Here is a 23,899-nt window from a genome sequence, read left to right as displayed (position 1 = left end):
CATTACCCTCTTTCAAAAGCTTCATACAATGTTTTCTGTATTTTTAATTAATTTTTAATTAAAAATAAAATATAAATAATTATCATTCGATAGTGACTTTAATTATTATATAAACTAAATAAGAAGTTTAAAAATAATAATTGTATTTATATAAAATTATTTTAAAACGAGAAGTGTCATAAAAATTTAAACAGATGATTCAATATTGTTATTAATTTGATGCCATTTATCACTTTTAAATTTTAGCAATTTTGTTAGTTGTTTTTCATGCAGTTTTTAATTTAAACCTGCTTAGAATAAATATATGATGAGTAGAAACGAATTGATCGAGAGTAGTGAATCGATGTGAAGAACTTTTTCGTGACGCTACCCATGACGATCGCCTTCGCATTTTACTATAGAGAAGAAAGTAATACACTAGAGGCTTCGCTTCAAAAATATCAAGCTTTTCAAGTAGTAATTGTATAATTTCCTCTAGAGAATGTTTTCACTTGTCTCATAATTCTTTCTTTTAAGCAGTAGTAGTTGTTTAACTTCCTATACGGAAAGTTGTCGCTTGTCACATAATTCTTTCTGATAGTGATATTAGTATTACGATCTATATCCTTACTAAAATTCGCACCTGGGCGTTGTATATATCACTTTTAAAACAAGTATTCAAATCACAGTGTTGAAACCAGATAAGCAATAAGTTGTTGGTAGAGTGGGCTTGTAAGAGATATGATCCCACAAATAGTTTTACAAAAGTCAAAGGGAAGAGTGTCATATATAGAAAAGGAGTGTTTTGGAATAAAGAAAGAAAAAGATTCCCTAAAAATTTGCGGATACTTAAATAGAGGAAGGACAAATAGAAAATTGACAAAACTCTCATTTGAACTTGTCTAGAGCACAGTTTTTGCTGTTCTACACAGGACTGCTCCTTCTTCTTCTTTTTCTTCTTCAGGTGCCATCTCCGCTATGGAGGTTGGCAATCAACATAGCTATTTTAATTTTTGAGGCAGTAGCTCTAAATAGTTGTTTTGAGCTGCATCCAAACCATTCTCTCAAGTTCTTAAGCCATGAAATTCGTCTCCTTCCGATGCTTCTTCTGCTATCTATCTTTTCTTGCATTATGAGTCGCAGGATGCCATACTTCTCGCCCCGCATCACATGTCAGAGATAATGTAGCTTTCTTTCTTTAATTGTAAATTCAACTTCCTTCTCTTTACCTATTTTTCTCAGTACTCCATTGTTCGTAACTCTATCTACCCAGGAGACTCTCATAATTCTTCTATAGGTCCACATTTCAAAGGCATTAAGTCGTCTCATTGTGTCTAAATTTAACGTCCATGATTCCACTCCATAGTATAGTACACTGTATACGTAACATTTTGTTAGGCGTACTTTAAGAGCTAATGTTAAGTCTTTGCCACATAGGACCTTTTTCATTTTTATAAAATTAGAACGTGGTTTTTCCATTCTGACTTTGATTTCTGCAGTGTAGTCATTATTTTCTGTTATAAGTGTTCCTAGGTAAGTGTACTTTTTCACTCTTCAGATCTGCTGGCCCTCTACTATCAAGATTTCGTTAGTATTATGGTTGTTTTTACAAATTTTCATAAACTTAGTCTTTTTGATATTGAGCGAGAATCTGTACTTTCTACTACACATTACTATTTTACTTATGAGTCTTTCCAGGTCTTGTAAACTATTGGCTATTATTACTGTATCATCTGCATATCTGATGTTGTTAACTAAGACAAGACTCCATTTACTCTTATGCCGACTGTTTCATCCTCCAGAGTTTCTCGAATTACCTCTTCAGAATAAGCGTTAAATAATAGAGGTGATAGTATGTAGCCTTGTCTGACTTCTCTCTTTATTTCCATTTCTTCAGATGTCTCTTTTTCAATTCGTACTATTGCTCGTTGATTGTAATAAAGGTTTGTTATTAACCTTAAATCTCTTTCATCTAGGTTTTTATTTTTTAGAATTTCCATGAGTCGGTCATGTTTTACTTTATCAAACGCTTTATTGTAGTCTATAAAACAGACGTAAAGAGGACGGTTAACATCCAAACATCTCTGCGTCAGCACGTTGAAGGAGAATAGTGCCTCTCTGGTACCCATACCATTGCGGAACCCATATTGTGTGTCACTAATATCCAGCTCCAGTTTAAAGTGAATTCTAGTATGTGACATTAAGCTTACGGGTCGATAGTCACTTTGGCATTCACTTTCTTTGGCAAACACACAAATGCTGATGTCAACATTTCTTTAGGGATGATTCCCGTAGTATAGATAGCGTTGAACAGTTCTACTATTATGTCCAGGTTTTTCTCGTTGACCAACTTTAATAGCTCGCTTGGTAATTCATCTGGACCAGCAGATTTATTGGTTTTCATTGAGTTTAATGCCTGACTAACTTCTGATTTGGTTATCTCTGGGCCTACATCTCCCGTTTGGCTATCTACAGATGTACTAACTTCTCTCTGGTCATAAAATAATTCCTCGATGTACTCTTTCCATCGTCATAGTTTTTGTTCTGTCTCCAATATAATATTTCCATTTTTGTCGAGCAATATATTCGAGGTTCTTCTACTTCCTACTCCGGCTAGTTCTTTGACTTTTTTATGTAGATTAAAGCACTGTTTAAAGCACAATTAAAGATTAAAGTACTGCTCCTTCGCAGAAGATAAATATTTAATAAAAGAGGTTAGTCTTTGTATGTGGGTATATTTTATTTTATAAAAACCCTTAAAAGGGCAACATTACAAGCACGAACGTTTTCGGAACAACTGTTCCATCATCAGGTTAAAATACAGGTTACCATGCCTGAGCCACCAAAATATTTGGGTAAAAACCCTTTAAAATGTAATGTGTTACCAAAGATTGTACATGTTGTTAATTATATTATATGATGTTTAATATTTTAATTAGATTTTACTTCAGGTAACATACACCCATGCTTAAGTGAGTTCCAGTGTCCGGAGAGTAAACCTCTTCAAACGGACTACAGTTGCCAACCGTAGTCCGTTTGAAGAGGTTTACTCTCCGGACACTGGAACTCACTTAAGCATGGGTGTATGTTACCTGAAGTAAAATCTAATTAAAATATTAAACATCATATAATATAATTAACAACATGTACAATCTTTGGTAACACATTACATTTTAAAGGGTTTTTACCCAAATATTTTGGTGGCTCAGGCATGGTAACCTGTATTTTAACCTGATGATGGAACAGTTGTTCCGAAAACGTTCGTGCTTGTAATGTTGCCCTTTTAAGGGTTTTTATAAAATAAAATATACCCACATACAAAGACTAACCTCAGTTGCCAACCGTAGTCCGTTTGAAGAGGTTTACTCTCCGGACACTGGAACTCACTTAAGCATGGGTGTATGTTACCTGAAGTAAAATCTAATTAAATATTAAACATCATATAATATAATTAACAACATGTACAATCTTTGGTAACACATTACATTTTAAAGGGTTTTTACCCAAATATTTTGGTGGCTCAGGCATGGTAACCTGTATTTTAACCTGATGATGGAACAGTTGTTCCGAAAACGTTCGTGCTTGTAATGTTGCCCTTTTAAGGGTTTTTATAAAATAAAATATACCCACATACAAAGACTAACCTCTTTTGTTATACGTGGTATACAGCCAGCTACAGGAATTATTTTCCTTGTGGATTTTTTTAAATATTTAATAAGATTTCGCTTTGTATTACTATTATAATTAAAAAAGACTACTTACCGCTGCTCTTCTCCTAGCTAAAGTTTTGGCCATCTCGTCCATCATGGAGGCCATACTACCGCCTCCTCCTCTTCCTATAGTACCATAATTACTGCTACCGCCACTACTTGTCGAAGATCCACTATTTTCAGTCGGGGGAGGAGTATTCTAAAAAAATACAGTTGGAATTTGATAAAGTATTATAAAATAAATATATATTTATAGAATAAATCATGTAACAATTATTATAATAAAAATCGTTTCTTCTTCTTCTTTAGATGCAAATCCACTAATGGATGTTAGCGATCACATTTTCCATTAATTCTCTATTTCTTGCAATATGTATCAGAGATTGTATGTCGTTAGTCCCTGTCCATTGCCTTATGTTTCGGAGCCAGGACATTTTCTTGCGTCCCATTCCTCTCTTGCCTTCAATTTTACCCTCGATTATAAGTTGGAGGAACTGGTATTTTTCATTTCGCATGATGTGACCTAGATACGCCGTTTTCCTTTTCTTGATGGTTTCGAAAAGTTGGCGTTCTTGGTTTATTCTTTTAAGGACATCTATATTTGTGATTTTCGCTGTCCATGGTATTTTTAGGATACGGCGATAGAGCCACATTTCGAAAGCTTCTAATCTGTTTATATCCCTCGTTTTGAGTGTCCAGCCCTCTACGCCATATAGCAGCACTGACCACACGTAGCACTTAGTAAACCTTAGTCTCAGTTGAAGATCGAACTCTGAACAAGTCAGTACCTTCTTGAATTTTACGAAAGCTTGTCGAGCTTGCTCAATGCGACATTTTACTTCCCTGTCCGATGCCCAGTCTTCAAAAAGCCACGATCCCAGGTATTTAAATTTACTCACTCTTTCAATGGACTTAGTATTCAGTGTTATGGTGGAGTTTTCTAGTGCATCCAAGTTTCTGGAGATGATCATAAATTTGGTTTTTTTGGTATTAATCTCTAATCCCATTCGCTTACTGTGTTCTCCGATTATAGTGACAAGTTGTTGAAGATCGACTATGTTGTCACAAATTAAGAAACCATCATCAGCATATCGTATGTTGTTGATCAGTACTCCATTCACTTTGATTCCCATCTTTGCATCCTCCAGAGACTCTTGAAATATGGCTTCCGAATAAATGTTAAATAAAAGAGGGGAAAGCACACATCCCTGTCGAACGCCCCTTCTTATATGTATGGGTTTGGATATAGAATTGTCTATTTTTAATTGTGCCGTTTGATGCCAGTACAAGTTTTCAATGCATCTTATGTCTTTTTGGTCTATATCAACTTTCTTGAGGATCTGCATTAACTTGTGGTGTTGGACACGATCAAACGCTTTTTGGTAATCTAAAAAGCATAGGAATACATCCTTCTTCTGATCGTAACAATTTTGGACCAGCACCTGTGTTGCTACTATTGCTTCTCGTGTTCCTAAACCTTGCCTAAACCCGAACTGGGAGTCACTGATGTCCCATTCACATTTTTTGTATACTCTTTGATGTAGTATTTTTAAGAATATCTTTAGAGTGTGACTCATCAGGCTAATGAGTCTGTGATCCTCACATCTTTTTGCATTGACTTTCTTGGGCAGGGGAATAAAGGTAGAGCATAACCACTGTTGAGGATAGCAGCCAGTTTCATAAATTAAGTTAAATATTTTGTGTAGTGCTGAAATTCCCCTTTCATCCAGTAATTTGAGTATTTCTGACGGGATTTCATCTGGTCCAGGTGCCTTATTGTTTTTTGAATTGAATATTGCCTTTTCTATCTCCTCTTTGGTGATTGAAGGGCCAGTCAGCTGGTCGTCTGTATAAACTTCACTCATGGGTCTTTCGTCATGGAAGAGCTCCTGGATATAATTTTCCCATATATCAATTTTTTCCTTTTCACCCAGCACTATCTGGTTATCCTGATTAACTATGGTGGTTGGTCTTCGTTTTCTGTATATTCCAGCAGTCTAAATGTTCTAGATCGATACATTGTTGCTTAAGCCATTCATTTTTTGCTATTCTTATTTTTGATTTTATTTGCCTGTTAATGTTTTCATACATATTGCTGCCATCTTGTTTATTCTTGTGTCTTTGTCGTTCTTCCATTAGTAATAGTATTTCGTCTGTCATCCATTTTTGCCTCTTGTTATTTTGTTTGTACCCTAAGTTGTTTTTCATGATGTCTGTTACAGCACTTGTAATCGTATTCCATGTTGGTGTTAGATCTTCGGCAATGTTTGTCGTCAATATTTGAATTTGTGCGTTTATTTCATTGCTTATTTCTGCTTGTATCATTGGGTCTTTCAGTTTGTCCAGTGCTATATGTTGTTGAGTTTCAGGCTTGTTCTTGCATGAAAGAGCGATCTTTATGACGGCCACTAATAGTACGTGGTCAGAAGGGACATCTGCTCCAGGGTATGTGCAAGCTCTTTTGACAGTTGTGCTGAATCTACCGTTGATAAGAATGAAGTCTATTTGATTTCTTATTATGTTCTGAGCTCTATCGGCTGGAGATTTCCAAGTATAAAGGCGACGGGGGTGGAGTTGGAACCATGTGTTGGTAACTCTCATGTTTTCTTCTTGACAAAATTGTATAAGTCGATTGTAAAAATCGTTTAAACTATATTAAATTCTTAAACATATTAAGCAAAACACAAAACAAGCCATAAGTGAAAATATGCGAGAAAACAAGATATAAAGTACATTTGAGAAAAAAAAAAGTGAGTAAATTGACATAAAGAACTATAAAAAGGTGGGCTAAATATTAAGGCCTAAGGAAGTACTTAAAGGGGTATGTTCACGCCGCAGTTAAAATGAGTGGCATTCAAATAAACTAACGTTTAACAACTCTTTCAGTAGATGGCAGCACGTACATCATATTCTAATATTTTAATTTTACCGAAATTTAATTCTCTGAACAGCGACATTGTTGCCAGCGATGCCAAGTACTGGAACTTACGATCGGTACAGTTCGCTCTCAATTGGCAGTCTTTTTCATTGTTAGTTGATATTAGTTGAAGTTTCACAAATTCTAATTTTCGGATTGGATGATTGGATATAATTTTTGTATCGTGTTGTTGTTTATTTACCTTTGAGGTTAAGGTGTTGTTGACATAGAGTGTTGTTTTTTTACTTTTATAAAGATTTTAAATAGTGTATACTAGTCTTGTTTCCCAATATTGATTGACTGAATATTTTTTAACAAATATAATAACAAGTATTGAAAATAGACGTTAACACTAGAAAGTGTATCCTACTATACATATTTTTAATTAATTTCAAACGTTTACTGATTTTTCAAATTAAAATTTAATAAAAATAATCATATTTTCTGCATTCTTTTTTGTGTAGACAATTATAAGAATAGTAAAAGCTAATGCAATATAAACACAATTTTACTAATCTTTCTAATCATCTTTCAATCTCATATATTATATAGAGGCCATCGCATGTGCAGAAAACAACACTAAACTTTGTTAAGTTGTCTTTAATGGGATTAATTATTTCTGTTGGTAATTCATTCGAGTCTCTAGCTTTCCCAGTCCTCATTTCTTTAGATGTGTGTTCAACTGCATCTCTTGTTATTTCTCATTGTTTTTGTATTTGTTATTTGCATTGTCGCGTTGATCGTTAAACAGTTGTTCTATGTAGTCTTTCCAGACTCTTAATTTTTTTTCGGTGTCCATAATAATGTTTGGTTTTTCGTTCACTAATATGCTGTGTCTGTTAGTGTAACTCTTCGCCAATTCTTTAATTTTTCTATGTACATTAAAGCTATATTTTTTATTCCCATAATAGTTTTCCTAGGCTTTTCATTTCGTAGTTTATTGAGATCAACTGCTTTTTTGAGGACGGTCTAAATTTTATTCCCTTTAGATTTATCCTTACTCTTGCAATTAGTGGATTATGATTAGATGATATATTTGCTCCAAGATATGTTTTAATTGACATTATCCTAGTTGTCCATTCTTTACTTACGATATTTAAATTAACAATAACTGTAGTGCTAATTTGGAGTACATTAAATAATTAGTTATGCAGTATAGTCTTAATGAAGATCTTTTCGCTTTAACAGTTTGCAAGCAGTAATTGAATATTGTGTTTTCAATCTTCATGAAATTAACAATAATTCGTATAATTTAAAAATCTCGGTTCTTTCATTATTTTCATAACTGTAATAAGATAATTTTAAGTCGAACGATAAACTACGAAGCGGAATCTTAATAAAGCTTTTCCAGATAAAATCTAATTAGTTCCGATGAAAGTGATAACGTGGGTAGTAATTTCTTCAGATAATGAACCGAAAATGCAATTATTACGAGAGTAAACTGAAAAGTTCTCGGTATGTTTTACCAAATCTCCCAATTTAATTAGACAAACTTTGTATCTCTTGCAGGCTGTCGCGATATAAATACTTACGGTATAATTACTTAAATCTTCTATTGTTTACCTGAATTATCTCGAATATTATTCAATAGATATATAAAGACCGGTTATTGTTATAGAAGTTAGCCTTAAACTGCATTTTTAGAATAAGGGAACAATTGTGCAAGTACTAAATCTTCTTCCTTCTTGTATGTAGGCTTTAAAGACTGTTTCTTCTTCAATATTAGCCTCCTAAATTGTTTAAATTATCGTACAATCTTTTTTTTGGTCTACCAATACTTCTTCGCCCGTTTGGTGGCTTATCTCGTGCTATTTATTCGTACTATCCTATCCTCTACCATTCTACTAATGTGTTCGTTCCACTCCTGTTACCCTTTTGTCACCCATCCATTTATGTCTTGTATAGTGCATGCTCTTCTTATGTTTTCGATTCTCTCCCTATCCAACAGATTTTTCCCTGATACTCGTCGAGTATTTTCATCTCTGTTGTTTCTAGTAGTCGTCTCGTTTTAGATGTGTCCGGTCTTGTCTCCACCGTGTATGTCTAATAGGTCTAATTGCTGCTTTATAGATTCTTGTTTTTGTGTCTTGTCTTAGGTGTTTGTTCTTCCAGATTGTGTGATTAAGAGATTCCGCCGCTTTACTTGCTTTTAAGCTTTGTTGTCGTACTTCTTCAACATCTCCGTAACTAGTTATATCTATTCCCAGATATCTAAACCTTGCTTCCTGCTTTATTATTTTCCCATCAATTTCGATTTTACATCGTAGTGGGTATTTAGATGTTGTCATACATTTGGTTTTTTCTGCTGATATTATCATATTGTATTTCTTGGCTGTTGTATTGAACATATGTGTTAATCTTTGGAGCTCGTCTTCTGTCTCGGCGATTAATGCGGCGTCGTCTGCATAACATAATATTTTAATTTCTTTGTTCCCCATTTTGTAACCATGACCTCCACGTAGAGTGCAACAAATTTAAGTTTGGGAATGTGTCGTAGTGTTTAGCGCAGGTGAGCGGACTGTTTCTACCGGTGGCGTACGGAAACAGATAGATTTAAAATAATTTTTTATAAGTATATCCAATTAAGTTAAAAATAACTTTGTTAATTTTTATTTTCATAGTTCTTAATCATTATGAAGTTTATAGTTAGTTGCACTCGAAAAATAATGAGTAAAATATTAGGAGTACTTTAATAAATAAAAAATTCCTCAATACTTACAATTTATTAACATTACCCCGAAGGAAGGGTTTCAATAATACAAAAAAATTAGTAGTTTATTTTAACTAATTAAGTAATATATTTATTTGTGTAAACAAGAAGTTATTAAGTTAGTTATGATTCCTCGCATGATTCTAAGATCTCTATTCCTGCATTTGAATCACTATCTTCATCCTTAGAAAAGCTTTCTTCGAATAAACCAGTATTAGCAACAAATTGCGTAAGTGGTCCAGCGTAGTGTCTAACAAATATTCTGTTTCGATTTAAATGTGTTTATATTTTTGCGCGTGTTTACATACAGTCGGAAAAATGAAAGATTACTCATAAACGATCATATCAATCACTTATTTTATATCATTTATATTAAATGTTGTATTATCAGTTGTCACTATACCTTTTGCAAAGGCTATATTTTTTCAATAGGGTTTAACTCCGGATGATATAGAGGCAAACGAAGAACTTGATGTCCATGATGTTTAAGCTCAAAATATAATACATAAACAGGTGGAAAAAATGTCATAAACTTATCGTACAAATTATTTTAGAGGATTTTTCGGCGAATTAAAATAATCATTGTATATTTTTGCTGAACGACCTTTACTTTGTTATTAGTTTCGTAGACATTCGTTAATAAGCTTTTTACGAAATTTTTGTCAAAAATAGAATTTGATTCATTATGAAATTTTAAAAGTAATTATGGCTTACATTACTTTCATTGTTATAACAATTGACTTTTTAATTATAAACATGCACCTGATTTAAAAATTCACACGCACATTAACGCACACAGCGTAAGGTACAAATCCAGTCTCTCCTCCAGCATAAACAATAATCAGCGTTTTGCCCTTAGAAATCGGTTTCTTTAGATCAAAGTTTTTCCACTTTGATCTGCCCAGTGATATGCAGTATGGCTGCTGTGAACCTATATATCTTTCATCGGTATAAATTATGATTCTACCCTCGAATCAAAATTGAATTAGCTGCTTTAAATATTCTATTCAGGACCATAGGACACTCCTATTGTCTTCGGATTTTCGGAATAAACACTCTATAGATACACTAAATGACTTAATAGTACACTAATTACTACTAGCAATATACTAAGCACTAATCTGAAAAAAATTATTAAAATATCCAACACGATCAAATCAACTAGTCAAACACTCTGTGCTATATGTACTTCTTAAACTACGACACTGGCAAGCAGTACACTGGTCGTTTCCATGGTAACAATAGTAAACACGATTCACTGCGCATCGTCGAGGTATGAGTCATATTCCCAAACTTAAGTTTGTTGCAGTATACTGCTTGTATTATTTCGTCCATTATTATATTAAAGAGAAGTTCTCAACGAGTCACCCTGTCTGACTCCCCTTTGTACTGGTACTGTGTTAGTTTTCCATTTATCTTTCCTGTATTCGATTATGGAAGTAGATGTTTTCGATGGTTTGTATAATATTGATTGGTATGTTTCTTTTATACAGTAGGTGTAAGACGTCTTCAACTTGAATGCGATCGAAAGCCTTTGCCAGGTCTATAAAACAGATATGTTGGTTTATTGTACTCGATAGCCTTTTCTGTGATTTGTCTTAGTATAAATACGGCGTCTACGCAAGATCTTCCGGATCTGAATCCTTGTTGTTCATCTGATAAAATTGTTAGTTTATTGATTTTGGTGGTTAGGACTTTCGTGGTAAGCTTAAGTGCGGTGTTCAGTAGATTTATACCTCTATAACTGTTGGGGTCTTCTTTATCTCCTTTTTTGAACATTGGTATTATTATTCTGTTTCTCCATGCCTCTGGTATCTTGCAGTGCAATATTAGTTTTTGTATAAGTTTTGTCTTCTCTAGGGTTATACTTTCTCCTCCGTGTTTTAGAAGCTCGTTGGTTATTCCGTAAGCTCCTGGTGACTTTCTATTTTTGAGTGAATTTATGGCTACCTCTACTTCCTGAAAACTAATTTTTATTTTGTGCCCTAATTTAGGTATGTTATTGTGTTGATTATTTTCCTTTCCTTTAAACATTTCCGTCAGATATTCTTCCCATTCGTTTGCTGGTATGTTATTGTATTTCTTCAATTCTGCCATTTCTTTCCGTTGGTTTCTTATGAATCTCCATATTTGTTTTTGTGTACCGTAGAAGTAGCTTTCCATCCTTTTTGTAAACTGTTCCCAGTGTTCATTTTTTGTTCTTCTTGCCTACTACTTTGTTTCATTTCGTATTCTTCTATAGGTGTCTCGGGATTCTGGAGTATTTGATGTTTTGTACTTCTTGTAGGCCTCTCATTTCTCTTTTATTTCTTTTCTGAACCATGGTGTCTTGTTTCTTTTGTTCAGTATGACTTTACGTTTTCTTAGAGCTTCTGTTGTTGCTTCTTCAATGTTGTTTTTAATTTTCTCCCAGCTCGCGTTTGTAAGTTGTAAATAAATGTGGTAAATAAGTCGAACCATTATTAATACAATAACAAAATAAGCATATAACATCCAAAAGACTCTCAATTTGATGGTTTACAACTTACCTTACTATTCCTCTTGAGCCTAGCATTTTGTAACTGTGCAGCTAAAGAATTGATTTCGCCACCGTCACTGCTTTGTGACCGGGACATATTCATAGGTGGTGGTGGAGGGGGAGGTGGTGCCGCTGCCGCTGTCATCGGAGGTGGACCAGGAGGTCCTGGAGGCGGTGGCGGAGCGGGAGGAGCACTAACTGTCCGTTGGTGCCCTGTCGTCTGGTTTACTACTAAAAATTTGTATTATTAGGTGAGGATTGAATGTTGGTATAAATATTAATGACATAAAGTTCTTTAACATTAAGCCATCTATTAGATAAGGATAAAAACATCAGTGCAAAGACATGTCTCCACATATATTAGAAAATACAAGGATTAGGTGAAATATATGTCTAGTATAAACCAAAATTCAGTCGTATTTTTGTTTTGGACCAACTTCTGTAGCTGAGCTCCATACTAATTCATATTGAAGGATGTCAGAATGGATTAATGAAAGGATGTCAGATTTTCATACAAAGAAATGGTCAAAAAAATAGTACAATTAAACAAATGATTTAAAAATGATTAGTCTTTTCAGATTGTGAAGGTATATAAATATTAATAGCTTACCTGGAACATTTTGTGGGGGTGAGACAGGACTAGGTGCCCCCATAGGCATAGCGGGTGGCACAGGCACGTTATTAACTTGTGGCGTCATGGGGGAGGTCTGTTGAGGCGACATCAGATTCGAAGATATCCTCCTTTCCTGAAGAATGGCGACGTCTTCGCGGGTCATCGTGCGGTAACCCATATCTTCGTCGTATTGGGGTTGTTGGGGCATTTGTGGCATCTGAGGGGGTTGAGGGGGCTGGGGTTGCATTTGTATCTGAGGCGGTTGCTGCTGAATTTGTTGTTGGATTTGTTGCTGAATTTGTTGCGTTGGAGGGACGTATTGGGGCGGTGGTGCGGGTTGCCTAACTATGTTGCTAAGTACCTGTTCAAAAATAAATAATTTTTAAAGTATACCTATATATTAAGGTATGATTATACCTTATGGTTGAAAGCAATAAAGCAAGACTTGTTAGAAATAGCTGTGAGAGATTGGAGAGAAAAAGCAAAGGAGCAGAAAAATGGAGGGAAATAACCCAGTTTTTGGAAGCCAGGGGCCTATATACATATGTTTTGGATGGGTTGGACTCAATAAGGGGCTATTATGTAACTATTTTTTATCTCAAGCTTTCATAACTCACCAAATAAAATTAGTTTTGTTAATAAATTGCTGCTAACCATATTTCAAAAAACTATTCTAAAAAATTTTCTTATCTAATAAATGGTTCTTAAATTTTGTAATATAATTTTGAAAAACTTTTTTAACACAAAAAACAATTGAATTTATAAATAAGTTAGAATAGCAACCAATTACAAATAAGCCTCAATGTCATAAACGCCAACTTAAAATTTTCATTCTTGATAATTATATTGTCAAAAACTAAAATTTTGTTTAAAAATTCTTTTTTATTTAGTAATAAAAAAGAAGATTTATTAATCATTGATAGATGCCTGAAAAAATGTAACAAGTACATATATGGAAAATTAAATCAAAATGTGATATTTTACTGGTTTTATAAATAAACTATAAAGAAATAATATGATTATAAATTTTGCTTAAATTTTGAATTTCTGATCTTTTGTTTAAATTATTATCACTTCTGCTAATACAAACCATTTCTAAAAAAGTCCGTTTGAATTTATTACTTTCACTACACAAAATTTTAATGTTATCAAAATCCATAATATGGTCTTTGTCGATTACATGCTCTGCTAAAGCACAAGATGGTTTTTGAATTCTACAGTCACTTTTGTGGGAAATAATGCGATTTGACAGATTTCTTCCAGTCTCACCAACATACTCAGCTTCACACTGAGTACAACTAATGCTGTATACTACATTTGTTTTATCTAATTTGTCTATAGGATACTTAGTTTTGAAATATAAAGATTAAATAGTTTTGATGTTCTTTGTTGCTATTTTTATATTGTCAATAATTTTTTAATGGTGTTAATAGGTGTTCATGATGGTATAAAAGGTAGTGAATGATAATAGATGTTCTGATTGTTGGATACAATGTTCTGAGATTTAGCAAAAAATGGTGTTAAGTTATTTATATTAACAATATTAGAAAAAAGCATCCTATATAGCATATCTGGAGGATAAGAGTTCTCAATTAAAATATTTTTTAACAACTGAAGATCTTCTTGCAATCGAAAGAAAATAGTATTTAGTAAATAGGTTTAGAAAAAATAATAACTCAAACAAAACAAAACTGAATTAGTAACTGAAGTTTGATCACAAATATTCAATTAATAATGAACTTTTAAAAAAAGAAAAGAAACAAAGAAAAACTCTGAGATGCAAAATAGCTGTCAAAAGTCAATATAAAATTGTAAATTTTGCTAAGATTCTGGATCTCAGATCTCTTATTAACATTGTTATTATCACTCTTGCTGATATGTACCATCTCTAAGAAAGTTCTCTTAAATTTATTTTTCTCTCTGGCTAATATTTTTACATTGTTGAAATCTATCTTATGGTCTAGATCGGTCTAGACATTCAGTACATTGAATGCAATAAACAACATCTGTAGTCTCTAGAGTGGTTAGGGGTTGTTTTATTTTGCTATACAACTGACGTATGGTTTTGATGTTCTTGTTAGCTATTTTGATATTCTTAAAGTCTTTAAAAATCTCTAAGAATATCAAAATAGCTAACAAGAACATCAAAACCATATGTCAGTTGTATAGCAAAATAAAACAACCCCTAACCACTCTAGAGACTACAGATGTTTATTGCATTCAATGTACTGAATGTCCATCCACGTACATTGGTGAAACTGGAAGGAATCTGTCTAGCCGTATCATTTCTCATAAGAGTGATTGTAGATTAAACAAACCTACTTGTGCTTTGGCAGAGCATACTATCGATCTAGACCATAAGATATATTTCAACAATGTAAAAATATTAGCCAGAGAGAAAAATAAATTTAAGAGAACTTTCTTAGAGATGGTACATATCAGCAAGAGTGATAATAACAATCTTAATAAGAGATCTGAGATCCAGAATCTTAGCAAAATTTACAATTTTATATTGACTTTTGACTGAGCTATTTTGCATCTCATAATTTTTCTTTGTTTCTTTTCTTTTTTTAAAATTTCATTATTAATTAAATATTTGTGATCAAACTTCAGTTACTAATTCAGTTTTGTTTTGTTTGAGTTATTATTTTTTCTAAACCTATTTACTAAATACTATTTTCTTTCGATTGCTTATTTTTAAATAACATTTTTAATTTCCCGCTTAATTTCAAGTTGGTAATACAGTTGGTAGTACTCAAAATTCATAAACAGTATTTTGTGAGACGTTATTTTCAAAGTTGTTTTTTGTATTTTCTCCAAACTATTTAAACAATAATTGTCCACCCACTTTCTCTTTCTGCTCGTGAAATGTGACTGAAATCAAGCTTGCAACGACGACTGTTTTAACATGTCGTCCTTCATTTTGGTTTTAACTTTTAACGTATTTATTAATTTTTAGTGTTTTTTAACAGTAACATTTTTAAGTTTAGTTGCAACTTCAGTATTATCATGTTATTTAACGTTGTTGTTTATGCCACGAATCTTACATTCGGGTAAGTTTTTTATAGCCTTTTTTTGGCACCATTCAAATTGTTACAACATAGCAATTTTCTTTGTAGACCTTGATAAAGCTGGCAAAAAACCACCGAAAGCTTGGATTCAGAATAAATAGTACGCCTTAGCAAAGCTCTGTTTTATTGACTACCACACCCAAAAAGAAAAAAGTATTTACATATATTTTTTCCAAACTAGTCAAAAAACTTTGGACTACTTTTTTCTATAGCTATATATATATATATATATATATATATATATATATATATATATATATATATATATATATATATATATATATATATATATATATATATATATATATACAGTCCTCTCTCTCTATAACGATATGCAAGGGACCGGGAATTTTCATCGTTATAAGGAGAGATCGTTATACAGAGAGAGACAAAATTCGGTACTGTAATATTAATAATATTGTACTAAATAACCTATTTTAATTTAAAAAAATTATCAAAACGAATATAAATGAATTAACATTGTATTCCTCATAGATTTATTAACGAATAATATAAGCAATACAGTATAAAAAATGACTGTACAATTAAAACATGTGTACTGTACAATAAAAAAAATAATATGCTACTGTAAAATATATTTAGCCTACATTACCAAAAAAGACTGTCACCTTGGTCTGTCTTCTTTTCCCTTTCCACAGAACTGACCTGACCTTGTCCTGAAGACGCATCGAATTTTCCACAGCACTCATATCGTCTTCCTGGTGGATGAAGAATCGATGCAGTACTTTTGCCGCATCCAATGCCTGCTGAGGGGTCAGAGCTGGTTCTGGCTCTGCTTCCACTTTCGAGTCACTGTTTTCTTCTTCTTCTACACGAACTGCTTGCAGGATGTCCTCCTCAGAAAGTCCAGATGTTGTAGCTACATTTTCATCAACTTCTTCAAAATCTGTTAGCTCTTCCGGTCCGTAGGTGACAGTAAGTTTAAACTGTCTGGCCCAAACATCTAATGGCAGGTCATCTTCATCATCAGTCAATCCTTGATCTTCCAGCCATCCTGCGTGTTTGAAGGAATGTTTTATTGTATTGCTCGTCACCTCGTCCCAGGATTTACTAATCATTAGGATGGCGCCAAGAATGTTTAGTTTAAGATCTCCATTATTCTCAACCAATTCCATCAAAAGTCTTCTCCTGTAATGGCTTTTCAAACTCTTGATGACACTTTGGTCCATGGGCTGAAGGACACTCTTTGTGTTTGCTGGCAGAAAACAGAGTTCGATGTTTTGAAGGTCGCGCAATACAGGATTAGCAGGACAATTGTCTACAAGCAAAAGAATTTTTTTCCCTTTAAGCTCGATATCCCACTTCCTTTCTTTCTATTCTTATCGTTTCTTCAAAAATTTCCGAGGTCATCCACGCACTTTTGTTTGCTTTATAGGTCACCGCTAGATTTTTTATGTTTTTAAAGCAACGCGAGTTTTTCGACTTCCCTATAACTAACAATTTTCGCTTCACCGAACCTGTCATGTTAGCGGCCACTAAAATTGTAATACGTTCCTTAGAGAGCTTTCCACCAACGCATTTTTCCAATTTAAATTTTAAAGTTCTGTTTGGTGTCATTTTAAAAAACAATCCAGTCTCACCCGCATTGAAAATGTCGTCTGACGCATATCGTGCCTTCAGTCTAGGCCACACGTTTTCTAGCCAATCATCCGTTACGTTTTTGTTAACATCGCGAGCCTCTCAGCTGATTTGGCTGTAGTTGATCTTGTGCCGCAGCTTCCACTTGCTCAGCCAACCCTCAGATGCCTTTAAATTCTCAATTCCAAGTTCAGTTGCAAAAAACTCAGCTTTTGTCCTGACCACAGGCCCAGAAAGTGGAATATGGTTCATACGCTGCTGCTGAAACCACTGAAGCATAGCGCGATCTAAATCTTTGTGCTGAGGTTTCCGCAACTTCTTCCTGCTACCGCCCTCCATCTCCGCTTTAAGCCACTTTTTTCTGTCCTTCCATATCGTAAACACAGTTGACTGAGACAGCCCCGTCCGGCGAACGACATCCGATTGCTTTTCACCTTTCTCTATTGCTCAAGTTATCGATAACTTTTCCTCCACCGAGAGCACTTTACGCTTTTTCGAAAACATGTTGACTGTTGACATACTAAGACACAACTCAAACTGGAAATGAAAAGTCGTCAATAGATGACAACATCTGTGTGATAACAGTTAGGTAAGCCGCCCGAACAATAAACTTGAGTCACTTAATTCTCTGATAAGAAAGAGTAGAATGGGTGGCCGCATTCCTTAAGCGTAAAACAAAACAACCGCTGGACAATGACCTTGCCACTCGTGACTCAGGTAGTCTGAACTTTAAACACATTTGTCATCAACTATTGAACGCTAAAAAGTTATCGCTATAAAGAGAGAACGATATCGGTATAGAGAAAGAATTAATACATTGTTCTTATGACGAACCAACCAACGTTTACTATTTTCATCGTTATAGAGGAATTATCGTTATATAGGGAATCGTTATAGAGAGAGACTACTGTATATATATATATACGTATAGCCTTATATATAAACGCCAATAATTGGAATTTAAGTATATTTTTCTTGTATAAATCTGGCCTTATTCTGGCAAATCATAATCAAACATGCAAGCAACTGAATTAAAATTTTTCTTTGTAGTTTTTTAAATGGATCTTACTTTTACATCAATAATACTCATCGTATGTCTCCACTTATTAAAATATGAGCTATATTTAGAACTATGGCCATATCGATTATTTGAGATGTCTAGGATTAAACCCGAAGCTTCAAACAAAAGCTCCGCGAACAATATGTGGGCAAACAATAAAAAATTCCACTTACTTCTAATGAATGGAACATGGCTCTGGCGAAACAATCTGCGTCTTCTTTAGAGCTAAAATTTAATCCGTAAACCTGCTTATTGTCTCGCCACTGATGAAACGTTGATGTGGCTTGGTTATATTTCAGTCCTTTTAGAATGGCACAGTTTATGACGACCTAGAAAAAAATAATGAATGAAAAAAAATGTATGTCAGTTTTGCAATGGAGAATAGGGCGAATATGGGGCGCATTAAGGGCTTTACATTTATTTTTTAATCATCTGTCTGTAGATTTGCTTCGGGCTGTGCAATTACGAGGTTTAGAGTGTTTATAAACCAGATAAGTACACTCAGAGCAGGAACTAGGAGATTTGTAGAGAAGGAGGCGTAGATCAGTTGATCAGATCCCACTCCCTCGCTTCCACCACACCTCCAAAAAATAATACATCCTTAAGCTATTTTTCAGATGCATGCTATTGCGAAGTTTTATTTATAAAAATACTTATATTAATACAGTTCATATAATGTAATAATGGTATAAATAAATTTATATTAATACCCAGTTGCACCATCAAACTCTCTAAACAACTGATTTGTTAACCGCCAATTCGTCGATTTAAACCAATGATCAATGGCTATTTTTCAAACGAGTTGTACCACTCTAAAAAACTATTGGTTTACAGACAATATATAAGTGGAGACATCGTATTAGTACAGATTATTCCGCGAATCCGAGTGCGATCTGTCAAAGAAGATTGTCAATACGACGTTGAATTGCCAATTGAACTAAATTAACATTGTTTTCTTGCATTTTTTTGTGGAGTGGAAAATAAAAGAAGCCCCTTCTCTAGCTTAGAGAAAGATATAATTTAAAATCTAGTAATTAAGTATAATATATAATCAAAAATAAGCAAACGGATGGTGTGATAAACAAACAAAAAACCACAGCATGGGAAAATATAAGCAAAGAATTTAATGTCATGAACCTGAACAGTCGTTGAACCTCCAAGCAAATTCAAACGTTTTAGGAAAATATCAAAAGAAAAATTAAAAAGGAACAAGCCATAGAAACGGTAACAAATAAAACAATAATTTTCAATAGTTTTTAATAGATGCAATAAAATTTCGCAAAGGCCTAGGAACACGTGAAGCTCTTTTTTCACTTAATATACTAATACAAAGATGCCTGGACGTCAATCAAGATATATACGCATGTTTTATTGACTATAATAAAGCATTCGATAAAGTACGACATAAACATTTAATGAATGTCCTGAAATCAAAGAAGATTGACTACAACGACCTCAGGATCATATCAAATTTATACTATAAACAGCGAGCAAAAGTACGTGTTAACGAACAGCTGTCAGAAGAAATTGAAATTAGATGTGGAGTAAGACAGGGATGCGTATTGTCGCCAATTCTTTTCAACGCCTACTCCGAAGAGGTCCTGAAAAAAGCTCTTGAGGGTGAAACAGCTGGAATAAAGGTAAATGGAGTTCCCATTAACAACATTAGATATGCGGACGACACTATGATTTTAGCCGAAAACATTGAAGATCTTCAGAGACTGGTGACCAGAATAGCAGAGTATGGAAAAGAGTATGGTCTAACAATGAATGTCAAGAAGACGAAATTTATGAGAATATCGAAAACTCAAAGAAATAACGAGAATCTTCTAATAAACGAAACCAACGTCGAACAAGTGGACAAATATGCATACCTGGGAACAATGATTAACTCCACAAATGATTACAATCAGGAGATAAAAATAAGAATAGAAAAGGCTAGAGCAAATTTCAACAAAATGAGAAGAGTTCTATGTACCAGGGATTTAAAACTGGAACTAAGAGTTAGGTTGGCGAGGTGCTATGTTTTTTCGACCTTATTTTATGGAATGGAATCTTGGACCTTGAATGCTACATCAATGAAAAAACTGGAATCATTTGAGCTGTGGGTGTATAGAAGAATTCTGAAAATATCATGGACAGAACACGTCACAAACAAAGAGGTTCTGAGAAGGATGAACAAAGAAATGGAAATTTTAAATTCAATAAAAACAAAAAAATTGGAATATCTCGGACATATTACACGTGGAGAGAAATACACCTTGCTCCAACTGATCATGCAGGGAAAGATCCAAGGAAAGAGAAGCATAGGGAGGCGTAGAATGTCATGGCTGCGCAACCTGAGAGAGTGGTACGGATGTACATCAAATGAACTTTTCAGAGCAGCCGTCTCAAAAGTTCGAATAGCTATGATGATTGCCGACCTCCGCCGCGGAGATGGCACTTGAAGAAGAATAAAATTTGTGTAGGTAGAAAGATACAAAACAGGAGGTGGTCCCGAGCAAACAACTGTACTATTACCTGGTGAGGAAAAATTATTAGGAGCACTGAAGGAACAATTTTCCCCTCTTATAAATGTGTATGATTCAAGTGCTTCATTTTATGAAGGTAGGTGGTAAAAATTTATTTACATTACAATATACTCTACTAGTAGACCTAATGTGTTTTGGTTCTATTAGTAGAACTAATAGAACCAAAACACATAGAAAAGGATACGTGGATTGACTACCTAAAAGAGCTCTATTCAGAGAAAAAACAAACGACGCTAGAACCGGAACCAGAAATTACTACAAATGAAGAACTTAATATAAATGTACACGAAGTTCGGAAAATACTTGAAAACCTAAAGAACAGAAAAGCAGTAGGTAAAGACGGGATACCAAACGAATTAATGAAATATTGTGAAGCAGCAATGACAGAACAATTAACAACATTAATTAATAAAATTATAAAACACAATAAAATACCGAAAGAATGGAGAACGAGCGAACCAATTCTACTATTCAAAAAAAGAGATAAAAAACAGTCAGAAAACTACAGAGGTATAAACTTGTTAAAGCAACTAATGGAAACTAGAAGAAAAATCAAAGGAAAACGAAGAAAAATTGCGAAAAATAAACAAAGAAGTATCAAAAGCTATAAGGAAAGATTTAAGGAAATTTAAGAATGAAAAAGTCCAGCGAACTATAGAAGAGAATAAAAATCTGAAAGTCCTGAGAAGACGACTAAACAATGGAAAATGCGAAATACACAAACTAAAGAACAAAGAAGGAGTCCCCACATCAAATAGAGAACTACTACACATAGTTAAAGACTTCTATCAAGAACTATACACAAGCCAAAGAGAAGACCAAAAGAACTTGGAAGCCGCCGCATCACGCAAAATTATCATCCAGGGTTCAGAACTCATGCCAGAGATCACACTAAGCGAAATCCAGGACACAATGAAAAAGATGAAAAACAACAAAGAGCCAGGAGAAGCAGTCCTAATATAAGATATAAAGATGGGCGGACATGCCCTTCTCAATCTAATAAAAATGTTGTTTAACCTTTGTCTAACAGATTGTTGCATACCGAAAACATGGAACAATGCAGTACCAATTTTACTACACAATAAAGGAGACAAGGCGCACCTAGAAAACTATGGAACAATCAGCTTATTGAACCATATCTATAAAATGTTAACCCGAATAATTACGACAAGACTAGAGAAAAAGTTACGATTTCTACCAGCCCCGAGAACAAGCTGGCTTCCGCTCAAAATTCGGAACAAACGATCACCTACAAACAGTAAAAACCTTAATAGAAAAGTCGCTAGAATATAACAGACCACTGGTACTTATCTTCGTAGACTTTCACAAAGCCTTCGACACTGTGGAATTAGATAGCATTATAACTGCTCTGAACAATAGTAGAATAGATTACCGACTCACAAAGTTAGTACAAACATTATACCAAAACGCCACAATGCATGTAAAACTGGAGGAATAAAAATAGATGGAGAAATGCTCAATCATCTGCGTTTTGCCGACGACATAGTACTTATTACCGAAGATCTGGGTGAAGCACAACAAATGGTACAAGAATAAGAAAACGTATCTTCAACAATAGGTCTAAAAATGAACATCAGTAAGACCAAATTTATGACAAATTTAGTTCCCAGCGAACACCTAGTCATCCAAAATCAAGTGGTAGAATTGACAGAAAAGTACGTATATCTTGGTCATGAAATCAGAATAGGAAAGGACAACCAGACCTGCGAATTTCAACGACGAATAACACTTGCTTGGGCGGCGTATGGTTCACTAAGAGACATCTTTAAGAGCAACATCCCATAGCTGAAATAGAAAGATCAATTTTTGGCGTGACAAAAAAAAGACAAAATAAGGAATCAAGACTTAAGGAAAAGAACAGGTATCAGTGATGTCGTCGAACGTATAGCCAAGCTGAAATGGAATTGGGCAGGTCGCATAGCGAGACTGAAAGACACAAGATGGACCAGAAAACTAATTGACTGGCGCCCACGAGAAGACAAACGCAGCAGAGGATGACCACCAACACGCTGGATGGACGACATTAGACGAATATTCAAGAAATGGCAACAAGAAGCACAGAACCGTGAAGAGTGGCGAAAAATGGGAGAGTCCTATGTCCAGCAGTGGATAGAAGAGGTTGCATGATGATGATGATGAAATCATCAAAAGCGTTAACAAAGGAAGAGGATACAGAATGGGAAACAAAGAAAGAAAAATACTCTGTTATGCAGACGACGCAATATTGATAGCCCAGGATAAATATAGTCTGCAAAGACTGGTCCACAGATTTAACATAAGAGCAAAAGAATTTAATATGACAATCTCATCTCAGAAAACTAAAACAATAGTAGTCAGCAAAGAAACAACCAGACGTAAAATAGAAATTGATGGCATCAGTATTGAACAATTAATAGAAATAAAAGACCTGGAAATTCCACTGTCTAACTATGGAGACCCGGACAAAGAAGTGAGAGATCAAGTACAAAAAGCAAATAGACTGGCAGGATGCCTTAATAACACTATATGGCGAAACAGACACAACACTGAGATGAAGTCAAGAATTTATAAAGCCAGTATAAGACCAATGATGACATATGCCTCAGAAACAATACTCGACACAGCCATAACGCAAAGGCTACTGGAAACGGCAGAGATAAGAGTAATGAGAAGAATTACAGGAAATATGCAAGAGAAATGAAGATATTAGAAGAAAATGTAACGTAACGTAAAGTGTATAAATGAATAGACACAAAATAGAAAAAAAGACTGGAATAACCACATAAGCAGAATGGAGGAGACCCGTGTCGTCAAAATAGCAAGGGATAAGTCACCAATCGGCAGAATAAGTATCAGACGACCGCGCAAAAGATGAAGTGACTACCTTCCATAGAGGTATTAATCCGTCAATGAACAAGCAGAATTGCTTATAAAGAGGAAGAAGAAGAAGAACACTGGAATATTGTTAGAGAATATTATGTCCAACATTAGAAATATATTATTCATTTTAATGTTATCGACAGGTTTAAGTCTCTCTTTAAGACAGGATTCTCTATTACAAACTAAGGAGACCGTGACGAAGAAATAACGTAACTATAAAACTAGCATAACTAAATAACAATATCCTAACAAAACAAATACAACTATTTAACATATTAACCTTTCCTATAGCTAAATAAGCATTTGAAAAA

General features: G+C 34.2%; 1 protein-coding gene across 6 annotated transcripts in view; it reads right to left on the bottom strand.

The window, feature by feature from the left end:
- The window catches only part of ena (ENAH actin regulator enabled), a 206,059-nt gene that overhangs the window by 16,971 nt on the left and 165,189 nt on the right, over positions 1-23,899 (bottom strand). For 5 of the 6 annotated variants that reach the window (XR_011951863.1, XM_072542983.1, XM_072542985.1 and 2 more), the window contains 4 exons: positions 18,351-18,506; positions 12,445-12,808; positions 11,845-12,065; positions 3,742-3,888 (listed from right to left, as the gene is read on the bottom strand). Coding sequence is in view for 5 of the 6 variants with exons in the window: in XM_072542983.1 (XP_072399084.1) it covers positions 3,742-3,888; positions 11,845-12,065; positions 12,445-12,808; positions 18,351-18,506 (888 nt within the window). In the remaining variant the exon portion in view is untranslated. The remainder of the gene's footprint in view (positions 1-3,741; positions 3,889-11,844; positions 12,066-12,444; positions 12,809-18,350; positions 18,507-23,899) is intronic. The other variant, XM_072542982.1, reaches the window with a different exon arrangement.

The sequence above is a fragment of the Diabrotica undecimpunctata genome, chromosome 9 (assembly GCF_040954645.1).
Source record: "Diabrotica undecimpunctata isolate CICGRU chromosome 9, icDiaUnde3, whole genome shotgun sequence".
Classification (NCBI taxonomy): Eukaryota; Metazoa; Arthropoda; class Insecta; order Coleoptera; family Chrysomelidae; genus Diabrotica; species Diabrotica undecimpunctata.
The sequence above is the reverse complement of the archived record's forward strand: the minus strand, read 5'-3'. Positions and strand labels throughout refer to the sequence as shown.